The 12,712-nt window shown below is 36.9% G+C and overlaps 1 protein-coding gene across 1 annotated transcript in view; it reads right to left on the minus strand.

Annotated features, from left to right (window-relative positions):
- The window catches only part of LOC115778843 (E3 ubiquitin-protein ligase rnf213-alpha-like), a 92,557-nt gene extending 87,164 nt beyond the window's left edge, over nt 1–5,393 (minus strand). Inside the window, 4 exon segments of the mRNA XM_030727195.1 lie at nt 358–761; nt 3,404–3,513; nt 3,753–3,859; nt 5,380–5,393. Of these exon segments, the coding sequence (XP_030583055.1) occupies nt 358–761; nt 3,404–3,513; nt 3,753–3,852 (614 nt within the window). The 5' untranslated portion in view covers nt 3,853–3,859; nt 5,380–5,393.
- Between the last annotated feature and the right edge of the window lie 7,319 nt (nt 5,394–12,712).

The following is a 12,712-nucleotide window of genomic DNA, read 5'->3' on the forward strand; positions in this document are numbered from 1 at the left end:
TTGAAAAAATTAAAGTTTGAAGTGTAAAAAAAGTTATTTATTACTTCATCTAAAATAAAACATACATATACAGTTAAAGAAAATCAAATTCCTTAAGTCAGGAATCTGATAGGTATTCATAAAAAAAAATGTTTGCTTATAAAATAGACTGTTAATTATTATTAGTTAAAAGAATCAGAGTTAAAACTCTGTATTTGACTTCTGATAGTTACCTTTGTTGGTCGGCTGGGATTTGGAGCATTCGCTGTTTTTTTGGTATCACATATCTTACCATCAGCTGCTTGGTCTTCTTTTCTGCCAGGCTGTTTTATGGATGTATTTTGTAGTGTGATTGTATGGTTTTCATTATCATCTGACTTCCCAGACAGATTTTGATTCACATGAGGTGTTGTCTCATCTGTATCTTGTCCTGGGGCAGGCTGGGTTGCCACTTTGCCTTCTTTCAATATTTTCTTAGATGATTCAGGGGCAGTAGAGTCTGTTTGTGTAGTTGTCAGGGATGATGCAGAGTTAGACATGGTCCCAGGTGGTGTTTTGGGAACAGACAGGCTTGCTTTCTCATTGTGTGATTGAGAGTTGCTTTCAGCAGTCACAGCAGTTTGCTGCTCTTTCTCCTTACAAGCTGCTATTTCACTTTCCAGCTGTGTCTGGTGGAGGGATGAGGATGTGCTTCCACTTTCCGCTATGGCTTTCCTAGCAGTCTTATCTGATGGTGTAGCACCCTTGCTGTCTGGCTCTGATTCATCAGTGGCCAACGGTCCCTGAAAAAAAAGCTAGACAGTTAGTTCAGCAAATACTATTATAAATATTTCTTGGAGACAAGGTTTCTCTGGAACCAAAAATAATAAATTTTTTTTATAGTTAATCCTAATAATGTATCATCTCTAATACAAAGTTGTGCAACTTTTAAGGTCAAAAATAATGTTCATCCTTGCAAACTCATAACTAAATAAAACTAACAACTTAGCACACTGAACAAGATAAACAGTTCATTGTGCAACCTGAGCTTGAAAGGTTCCTCTAGTTTTAAGAGCTTGTTTACTGCAGCTGATAATCTTGGTGTAAAACAAGAAGGCAAAATTATGTTTTGCTGTCAGAAAGTGGAAGTTTTCATTTTCTATTTAAATATTGCTGGATAAATATATTCCTTATTGCATGATCTTTTTCATTACAAAATGATTTTTTTTTTTTTTTTACTCATGATATGATTTTGTATTTCTGTACAAAAATTCACTTTAAATGGTTAAAACTCTGTATTCGACTTTATCATACCTCAGTGCTTTTGGTGGTTTCCTTTGTTAGTGGACTGGGGTTTGGAGAATTCTCTGATTTTTTGGTATCACATCTCTTATCATCAGCTACTTGGTCTTCTTTTCTGCCAGGCTGTTTTATGAATGTATTTTGTTCTGTGTTTGTGTGGTTTTCATTATCATCTGACTTCCCAGACAGCTTTTGTAACTCATGAGATGTTCGCTCATCTGCATCTTGTTCTTCAGCAGGCTGCGTTACCACTTTGCCTTCTTTCAGTATTTCCTCAGATTCAGGGACAGTAGAGTCTGTTTCTTTATTTGTTGGGCATGACATGGAGCTGGACAAGGGTCCAGAATGAACATCACTTAGCTTCTCAGCAGGAGCTTGATGTGCATCAGTGTTGTCATCTTTCTTAATAGCTGATGGATCCTCTGCTTGATGTGCTGGTATTTTGCCATGGGCAGGTGTAGGAGAAGGCGGTGTTTTGGGAACAGACAGGTTTGCTTCCTCATTGTATGATTGAGAGTTGCTTTCAGCAGTCACAGTTTGCTTTTCTTTCGCCTTACAAGCTGCTATTTCACTTTTCAGCTGTGTCTGGTGGAGGGATGAGGATGTGCTTCCACTTTCTGCTGTGTCTGGCTTAGCAGTGTTATCTGATGGTGTAGCACCCTTGTTGTCTTGCTCTGATTCATCAGTAGCCAAGAGTCCCTAAAGAAAACTACACAGTTAGCTCAGCAAATACCATTATGAATATTTATTGGAGACAAGATTTGTCTGGAACTAGGAATTAAATTTGTAGTTAATGTGTCATAAAACTGTAGGAAGATGGGACCCAAATGCAGAAAGCAGAGACAGGCTTGAAGTTAACACAATATGACATGACAAAGAACACTTTCAAATTCAGGCAATAAATACACACAAAAGGTACTCAGGGTAAGTGGAGACAGAAGGGTAGTAAGACATAGCTGAATGTAATCAGTGCAATCACAGTCAAGGAGTAAAACTCAAGGCAAAGTATACAAGACAAGTAAACAGGAAGTAACACTGAACTAACTAAACAAAGAAACAGGAAACATACACACACTTAACACAATATGGCGGAACACTGGTGGGGGCTAGAATAATAAACCAAGACACAAAATAGCAAATTTTAAACAGTAGTTCTCAAAAGTAGCATGAACTAAAGATCCAAAAAGACCAAAGTGTGATCAGAGTTAAAATTAAAGTGACCAGAAAATGACTAACACATTAATCATTCAGAACTCAAAAGAAACCCTGGAATCATTGTAACCAAGGTTAAACCCCATCAGAACTGGATACAAAGAAACTTCACCTTATTAACATAATATCCATCAATCCATCCATGGATGGACAGCCAGTTATAATTACAACAAGAAGCACTCTGAGAGCATGAACCTCTGCCAAGACCTACAGGTCAATCTACTGACCTTGAAGGAGAGGTCAGAGGTCAAGTGTGACATGATAGTTTAAATCTTTATATTCTTTTTATTAGTATTAATTCAAAACTTTTCGAGCTATTGTGTTTACAGACAGAATGATGACACATGCATGCATACGCACGCACGCATGCAAATGCTACCAAAAACATAACCCCCTGGGAGGAGGTAACGTATTATCGCATATAAATTATAAAATTTGAGCCGCTTCATTCATTCATCTCCAGTCATTCATCTTTGAAAACAACTCATAACTAAATGAAACTGATAACTTAGCACACAGTCTGACCGAGACAAACAGGTCACTGAGCATGCATCAACTTGGAAGGTCTCTAAAAGCCAGAGCAAGAGCTTTTTATTGCCTTTGATAATCTTGGTGTAAAACAAGCAGCAGGAGCAATGTTTTGTTTTCAGAAAGAAGTTTTCATTTGCTCTTTAAACATTGTGCCATAGTCCTGGATCTTTGACCAAGTGTTTTTATAGGTTTGGACTTTGTTTTCAGCTATAACTTCAACTTTTCTACACCTGAATAAAGATTTGTTTTCTGCTTATTAATTCTGTTTTCTGAATCTGCATTTGGGTCCAGGAATTCTTCAACCATTGTTGGATAAATGGCTTATTACACTGGTAACTTGGTAAATATAATATGTATTTCTTAGTTTTTTTTTGTTTGTTTTGTTTTGTTTTGTTTTTACCTGTATTTCAGTGGTGTTTTCTTGTTTTTCTTTTGGAGCCGGGTCTTGGGCCTCCTTTTGGTTTTTCTCCTCAGCAGGGGTTGAAATTTGATGAGCTGATGAAGCCCCATCTGTTTAATAATTATTTTTTTTGTTAGTTACAAATATCTAATCACAGTGAATATGGCATGGTTGGAGTCTTTTTTAAGATACAAACATATGGGATAACAGGACAACCATTTATAGAGTTGTGTTTCAGAGGATTGTTGTTCTGGTTAAACGTCCACCTGCAGGATTGTTTTATGGCTGTAAATGAACTCCTTGGACTGGGGTTAAATGTAATATTTTTTCATTGTGATAGGAAACCTACCTTGGGCCTTTTTTGGGGTCAAAAGAAATAACTTGTAGCCACATTCAGGACAGAATTTAAATGACTTTTCTGCTTCAGTTCCACAGTCAGGGCAAAACATGATGTGCCTGAAATAAAATACAACATTATAAATAACAGAAACGCTGTGATGCCCTTATTGAGTACTGCAAGCAGAATTTAAGCTGCTTCACAAAAATAGTAGGTGACAGTGTTGATGAATTTACAACACTTTATCTGATTTAACCTTATTACCCGTCAACCATCCACAGTGACAAGATTTTAGTGTCAGACCTTAAATACAACAGCACTGCACATATAACAGAAAGAAAGGCAGACTGCATTTTTATTCTTTGGCATATTCACTGTAGTAACAGGCATGAGTGGATATATTTATGTCAAAGGTCAATAGCCCAGGAACTGTCATGTGACATGTCAATAAAAAACTGGAACAACAGTTTGCTGTTCGTTACTTTCTTTACAGCAGTATCATTTAGTAAAAAAAGTTTTATCACAAAACAGGTGATAAAATAGTTGGTTGAAAAAAAAAAAACTTATAGAACTTACAGAAAATCAACAAATATTCATATTTGAAAGTGAGAAAAAAACAGTGTTGTTAGGTGTTAATATTTAACATCAAATACAGCTGTATGACAGAGCAGTGGAAGATTATTTTAGCTTGTCATAAGAATTTCTAAATGTTTTTTTGTACTGCTACTACCAGAGCATTATTACCACTATTATTAATGATATTGTTTAGTTTAGGTATATTCTCTAATTTTAAAGAGGCAAGGCATGTAAATGTGCTCAGTTGTAACCATTAGGTGGCAGTATTGATTATTCTTAGAGACTAAATCGTTTTCAACTTTATAACCTGAATCTCTGTGAACAATCCACAGTCCAGTGATTTTAGAGTTATATAATAAATTGGTCATAAGTAATTAAAACAATGCTTACTTTCTTACACTGAAAAAGAATAATGAGAATATAACAAAAAAGTTACAGATCTCTGCAAAGCTTATAATGTTCAGTTTTTAGTGACAGCATTGGAACTGTATATATTATTTACTGAGGCCATACTTAAAAGTGTGTTTCTGCCAGACTAAGAAGAAAAGAGCAGTAAAGCATGTGGAAAGCTTTGTGGAAGCAGCTGATATCATCAACAAGCTTAGTTGGGGCATAGAGTTCCATTCAGTTCCTCTAACAGTAACAGTGTGGTTTATTTAAAACTTTAAACTTCCTTCCTTGTCCTCAACACCTGTTCCAGACCTTTCCGTTCAACAAATGCATTAGCAGTTTCTTTTGTCTGAACTTATAACTGCAATTTTATCTTGTACAATATTTTACACCCTGTATTATGTAGCAGTATTTAACAGTTAAAATGACTGATTTAGATTAATTTTGTCTCACTTCCATGACCAGATCATTAGGAATGCACTCAAACTTAGTAGGAAGTAAAGTTAAAGTTAGGTCTAATACTGTTACAGATGACCAAATTATATTGGAATAAAAATGCATGAAAGCACATCTGAATATGGCTAACCTAATATTTAACATTACAGATACAATACTTCAATCTTGAACATAATGTAATATTATTGTCAGTGAGGATAATCATTAGATAACTTACCTCGTGTCCTCTTCTTCCTTACATGCTTAACACTGAATGTCTGAGCTGGTACTGGTGTTTTATAGCTTCCTCAGTCACACATTTACTTTCATTTTCATTTACAGTGAAAGGTGCGGCTTTCCCCCCCGCCATGCCAGTTGAGCTATTAAGAAATAAATAATCACACAGACTCAAAAGTTCTGTCTTGCCACTTTGTTTCTCAGTCAAAGTCCAAAAATGTTTCATTTATTCACATATGAAAAAGAAAATGCTTGGAAAAGGGAATATTGTTAGGCCCTTTTCCCTAAACTATTAACCTTTTATCAGCAAAACTGTCACTTATAATACAGAGGTAACATAAAGCAACTGAAGATTAGTTCAATTTTTTTCTTTACATTATTAGTGGTGGCAATATTAATTACTTAAATATTGATTAATCTGAAATATTTAATCTGTTTTGGCCTCATTTCCCCTAAACAATCCAGAACAACAAGATTTAAGGATAAACATTAAGTTAAGTACTTCAAACAACACCGTATGCAAAATTAAATAATCTGCAGAGTAAGAATAGAAGGTAGAATGTAACTTTATTGTTTAACATATTCAGTTTAGTGATAGAAGGTGTCTGTAAGTTGATACCCAAGAGCCCAAGAACTGTCATGACTGCTAGTAAAGCAGGAATTGCCATCATCTTCAGATTGTTATAGTATGTCAAACACAACGGCCCTGGGCTGAATCTGGGCCCGCGAGAGCTTAAAAAGAGTAAAATGACCAAAGTTTACATGTAAACTACGTGTCCCATGATGCATCTTGCTTTTTGTGTTCCGCACAGTGTTTCGTCAACAGCTATTATTCAGAGCAGTTTTCCATTGAATCTTGTTTCCACCACTAAAAAAAAAAAAGAAAATCTCAAAATTTTAACTGACCAACTTCTGAGAAAATAAATAAATATTGAGAAAATAAAATTTTTGAGAGAATATCTCGAAATTTCAACTTAGCTCTACCAATCAGGAAAATGTTTTCTTCAGCAGCAGAAATGTGATGGCGCCAAGTATACTAATCTTAGGCATCATGAATGGAAAGCAACAGCAGAATATTTGCCAAAGCTTCAGGAAAAAAATGTTGAAGCATTGAAAGCAGGTTTTTTTTGCAGCTGAAGAAATTGCCTGATGGTCCATCTGCACTCTGTGGAGAGAGTACTGGTTTGGTCTCAATGGTGAAGGAGAAAATGGGACAAAGTAGGCGTCACACACCTCTAGCAACTTGCATTATCCACCAAGAAGCTCTGTGTGGCAAGATACTGGAACTGGATAATATAATGATCACTGTCACAAAAACCATGAACTTCCTTCAGAAGCAGGCCCTGAATCACCACCACCTTTTTGAAGGAGGTGGGCATGGTACATGGAGATCTGCCGTACAGATGTAAGGTGGCTGAGTAGGAGTGCTGTCATTAAATTATTTTTCAAGCATCAGGAGGAACTTGCTTTCTTTGTGCAAAGGAAACCCTTGTCCAGACTGTCAGATCCAAACTGGTTGTGTGATTTTGCCATGTTGTGTGACATCTCACTGAAATGATTCAGAGGCTGCAGGGCCACACACTAGTCATCAATGAAATATATGATGTGATTGCAGCGTTGTAGCATAAACTGCTGCTTTGGAAGTCCCAGCTGGAATGGCACAATCTTACTAATTTTCCTGTTTACCAGAACATCTCCTAAAAGATCAGACAGTCCCAAAAGCTTTTTCATGCACTTAACTGGGTGCAAAAAGTAAGCCACTTGATTATTGAATTTGATAGGTGCTTCTTTGACTTTAAAGCACAGTGCTCAACCTTTGCCATATTTACAAATCCTGCCACTATTAATGTCGCCACATTGCTTAAAAATGGAGTAAGAACTGCAAAGCAACAGCAGCCTGAAGGCAAAGTTCCAAGAAGCTGCAGTCGAGGACATTTACTGTCTACTCCCCAATGCCAAAGCTCTGACTACAAGCTGCCACTGTTGTGCATTTATGTCAATCCCCACGAGCACAATAACTGCCATGTCTCCTAAGAAACCAGGACTAGTAAATGTTATCACTTGTGGTTGTTGTGAATATGGCTAAGGCATAATTACCTTATGAGCTGCATTAGAAACTACAAATCTTTTCAAACACAGTAACAGGCACTGTGGGGTACTTTGCAGTGCCTGGTTGCTATTTTCTTACATTGGCAGTGTTTAGTGAACAGAGTTTTATCATAAACATTTCAAAGCTCATAACATTCAGTCTTCCGTGACAATGTTGGAAATCTGAAAATGTTATTATATGTTTGTTACTGAGGACATAGTTAAAAGAAAGTGCTCTTCTGGACTGTTTCAAAAGCGATAAGAAACAAAAACTAGAAAAAACAAGAATGTGACCAGATGACATTGGGAGCAACTGATATTACATGGTTTGCTGGGAAGACACTTTCACTTTCATTTAGAGTAACAGTTGTGGCTCCTTTGTTCCACTATGCCTATTGAGCAAAAAATAATCACACAGAATAAAAAGTGAAATCTTGTCAGTTGTGTTTTTTTTTGCTCAAAGCAAAAGATGTTTCATTTACTAATATAGAAAACCAGCCAATCTTCACATTTGAAAGCTGGGAAAAGGGGAATTAGATACTTGTTAGTTGATTAAACTATTGCTAGTTATCATTAAACTGTCAAAATCAGACATCAAAGTTGCATCATTGGCGCCTTTACAGTAGTATCACAAAGCAATGAAAAAGAAATTCAATAATTTTTAGAAATCCTACCCCCACCCCCCCTTTTTTTAAAAAATTCTGCTTCTAGATGTGGCCAATTGTGGCCATTAGGTGGCAGTATTGATCAACATAAAACTTTTTTTTTTATCTTATCCCCATCTACAGTGTAAAACATAGTTATATTCACTAGTCATAAGTAATAGGAAGTGCCATGTCTTAAACAAACAAACAAAACAAAACAAACAAACAAACAAACAAAAAACAGCACTGACCCAGGGCCTCATCTTCAAATATTACGCCTTATGAAATACAAACTAAAAATCTTTTCCAACACAGTAGCAAACTACTATGGGGTATTCTGCAGTAACTTGTTACTTTTTTGGTAACATTAAGTAAGGAGAATATTACAACAAAACTTGCACATCTTTGAAAAGCTTATAGTATTCACTTTGTGGTGACAGTGTTTGGTAATTTGTAAATCAAGTACATGTCTATCACATCAAAGTTTAAAGTGGTGTTGTACTGCACTGTTGTAAAAACTGTTGAAGGGAGAATCCTAAGAGAAAAGGAAGAATGTGAGGAAGCATGTGTCCAGATGACAACAAAACTTTGCAAAAGTACCCATATTGCCAATAAGGTCTATTTTAGGAGGACTGAAATGGAACATCTGTATAGTTTGAGTGCATCTGAGGGAAGACTGTGGAATATTTTTCTTCATTAATGCATGCATGCATAATATCCAAGATGGCATTTGCGAGGGAGGGCAGTAACACAATTTTCTACTGCCTCTGAAGTCAGTGCTCAAGCAGCGTGCTAAATCACATCATCTCATTCCTAGGCTGAATTGTTGACCGTGCTAACAGACTTGGACACTGAGTGTCTATGTGTGTGTGTGTGTGTGTGTGTGTGTGTGTGTGTGTGTTTGTGGTGTGGGGGCTAATCTCAATGCTGGGCTACTGAGTCCTCCTCCTCATTTTTTTGCCACCCACACATGCACACCGCAGCAGTTGCCAGCCAATCACTACCTCTTTTCCTTTCTATTGCCTTTACCTGCGTCACTCTGCATGTGTTGCCATGGTGATCAGTGATGCTCCCCCCACACTTTGTCTGTGCTGTTCCAGTATGAAGATGAAGCCGACTCGTGGCTGGTGATGCAGGCAGGCTGCACACGTCATCACTTCCCTTGGGAAGAAGGCCTATTTTTACCAGTGGGCACAAAGTATACCAAGCTGCCCAACATATTTATGGAAGCGCATCTAATCCCAGCCTGCCAGGAAACATCTCTCCCCACGCTCTCTCTCGCTCCATTCATCTCTCAGAAAAGCTGTTCCTTTCGAGGCATATTTTTCCTTTGAGCTGAGGAGATAGAACCTGTGAAGGTTTTGAGTGATCTTGTTTGAATATCTGTGTTTTATCTATCTGTGGTACTGAGATGTGATGAGAGTCAGGGATTGGTGGAGCCCCCATATCTGGTACTGTACTAAAAAAGAAAACAAAAAAAAAAACCACTGTTTTACTCAAGGTCACTCTCGCTTAATAGGTTTCTGTCTGCTGTGCCAGGAAGGATAACTGTGAAGGAAGTCAGCATGACTCTGCAACTGACTGGTCATTTTGAAACCAGGAGGCAGTACACACAGTCAGTGCTTTGCTGCAGTTTTAGGGGAAGAACTAACATAATGATGTGAAGAAACAAAATGTGAGTGGGATTAGACAATGTTACAAAGATACCACATACACTACTGCAAGTCAAGGACACGATGGATGCAAAAATGAAAAATACATGTCATGTGGCTGTGTATCTAATGTGTCAACAACAGCTGCTGTACACACCCAGATGTTAAACTGGGAGAAGGTTAATCAACACTTTTCATGTTTTAGTTTCCCAACAACAGTAACTAGTAAATGTTATCACTTGTGGTTGTTGTGAATATGGCTAAAGCATGATTACTGTTATAAAGGGCACTCCCTGACATTCTTAGGAAATGACTAGTAAAACTTTTGTGAACAATGCTTTCCAGTGAAGTAGGCTAACACATGAGAGCGGCCTCTGGCATCATGTTTATGGAGGAGTTTGTTCCCTTGATTTTTACCACAAACTAAGGTTTCTTTTCATTATCTCTTTTTTGGTTTTATAGTTGAAAAGATGAACACTGCTTAGGCTGAAGAACATTAATCTGTTATACTGACAGTATAACATAGTTGTAACTAGCTATGCTACACAGGTATTTAATGAGCGTTAAGAAATGTGTTTCAAAATCTTTTAAATCAACATGGTGTTAAATCTACAAATTACAAAAAAGGGACAAGGGAAGAATAAATATGCACATCTTATTATGAATACAGAAAAATATGGATGATTTCAGACTGTCTAATTGTGTAATTGTGTCTCTTGCTCTTGCTTGCCTGCTGTGGTTTTTCTGTGCCAACCTAGACTGGACTAAACAAGTGCTGATCTGCACTACTTCAAAGGGGTTCCACATTTTAGGACTTAATATTCACATAATTCCTTTAATTCCTTCAAAATGCTAAGTTCAGACTGATATAGGCCTGTGCAGAGCTGCTTTTGTTTATTTATTTATTTTTTACATTTTATACAGTCTGAATCAAGCTGCTAAACTTTGACAGGAGGGCTCAACTTACTTTACTCTTTCAAAAAAAAAAAAAAAAAAGAGGACAGATTAATGCTGCTACCTTTAGAGCCTACACAACAAATTCAAGCATAAACAACCTATCCAAGTGAACCAGCATGCATAAACGCATAGTACACTCAGAGAATTTGTTTTCTAAGTGTCAAGTGAGCTCATGCTTTGAGGATAACCTCATGAGCTGATGATGACCTTTTTTAGTTTCAAAGACACGTGTGAGGGGTGGCTAACTTCCCAAGCTCTGACTTGCATACGCTCCAAAATCAGTGTCCTCCTCAGTCTTTCTGCTACAACTGACACAGATGCTCTAAGCTACTATTAACAGAATCATTGACATGGGCTTGGTTGTCACTACAATAACATTTTGGGTAGTTAACATTGTCATTACCAAATCGTATGACTTAATTTTACTTGTATTTGTAAAAGTATGCCAGTAGAATTCACCTGAGGGGGCACTGTGACCTTTCTGGATGGACCTCAAGCCCCGTGGCCTGTCCATCATGCAGATGCTGGTTAGGTAAATAGATAACTTGTATAAACATTTCTAATTAAAAGAACATAAAAATTTGAATTACCTAGTGCTGAATCACCAACAGCTTCCCCCTCAGTGGTTCATTTCCATCTGATTGGGTAAACTAAATTTCCCTACTGGATGGGACACACGTATATACAGGAGCACCTTCAGTTAATGAGTTTTTAAAACTGATAGGCAGGTTAATGCATATTACTACTGAATGAGTTAATTTTCACGTGCTACAGCCTGGTATTGCTTCCATTATTATTGAGCATGTAGATTCTTGCTCAATAATAAGAAAATAATGACATCCACAGCCCACTTACACCTTCAAGAACAAGAACTTTTGTGCATTCATGGTGCAGACATAAAATTGTGGTTGCGGTACTTAGCAGAAGAGGAGCGAGCATAAACAGAATAAGTGCCAGATAATTTCAAATGAAATTTTTCAAGCAGCTCAACAAATGTCATCCAACACACAAACTGTTTCTGTACAGTTTGTTACAAAATGTGTCTTACAGCAAAATGTGCCATTGCTGTATTTCCCAGGGACAGAAAAAAAAAATGTTAATGTGCAACTCTGAGATAGAGTAAGAAAGAGAGGCGAGGAAGATGAGAGATTTTCAAAGGTAAGGACTGCTCAGCAAGTGACATTTTATAAAGTGGAAATATAAAGCTTATATGTAATGTCCTCATTCATTTTAGCTTTCAAATCCAATAATGGATCTATACATGACATCTTGCTGAATTGTGAAAGGCCTTGCAAAGCAAATGAAAGTATACAGATTTCATTATTCAAAGGCTGCATGTAATTACTAGCTAGTTTAGTGCCGACTACACTGGTGACTTTGCAGCTACGCTGGTTACATCTAGGGTGCTGTTACTAGGTTACATTAAGAGTAGCAGACCTTAATATTTGTGATGATAATGATCAGATTCACTCATTGAATTCTACCTTTTATACTAGCTTCATAGAGTCTAGCTGTTGGAAATATAGCTTACGTAACATCTCCTTATGCCATGTTGAATTCAGATGGTTAAATACACAAAGAGCAGTGGGAGGAGCAGCACATGTCAGCTGATTGCAGTTGGTACACAAAGAGAACTTTACTGGAGCTCAAAAAGCAAATTATTATGTGACTTAAGTATTTCTTTGACACGCTGCACTGCTAAACCTGCTTTTAGGGTCCCCACACTTGCCAAATCCTGTTGTTGTTGTTGATGTTTATTGTATTTATTGTAAGTACTTTGAGACAACTGTTTTGATTTGGTGCTATATAAATAAAATAAGAATTGAATTGAAGTCATATGTACAGTAAAAGTAAACACAGTGGTTTAAACATGTAATAAAAGTCTTATGGTTCCACTTTCCCTTTATATGAAACAACAATTAAAATAATTAAGAAAGCCCTGAGCTTAAAATTGTGGCTGTGCAGTAGCGGAAAATATTGCTGATATTATTTT

Source organism: Archocentrus centrarchus, chromosome 4, assembly GCF_007364275.1.
Source record: "Archocentrus centrarchus isolate MPI-CPG fArcCen1 chromosome 4, fArcCen1, whole genome shotgun sequence".
NCBI classification, from domain to species: domain Eukaryota; kingdom Metazoa; phylum Chordata; class Actinopteri; order Cichliformes; family Cichlidae; genus Archocentrus; species Archocentrus centrarchus.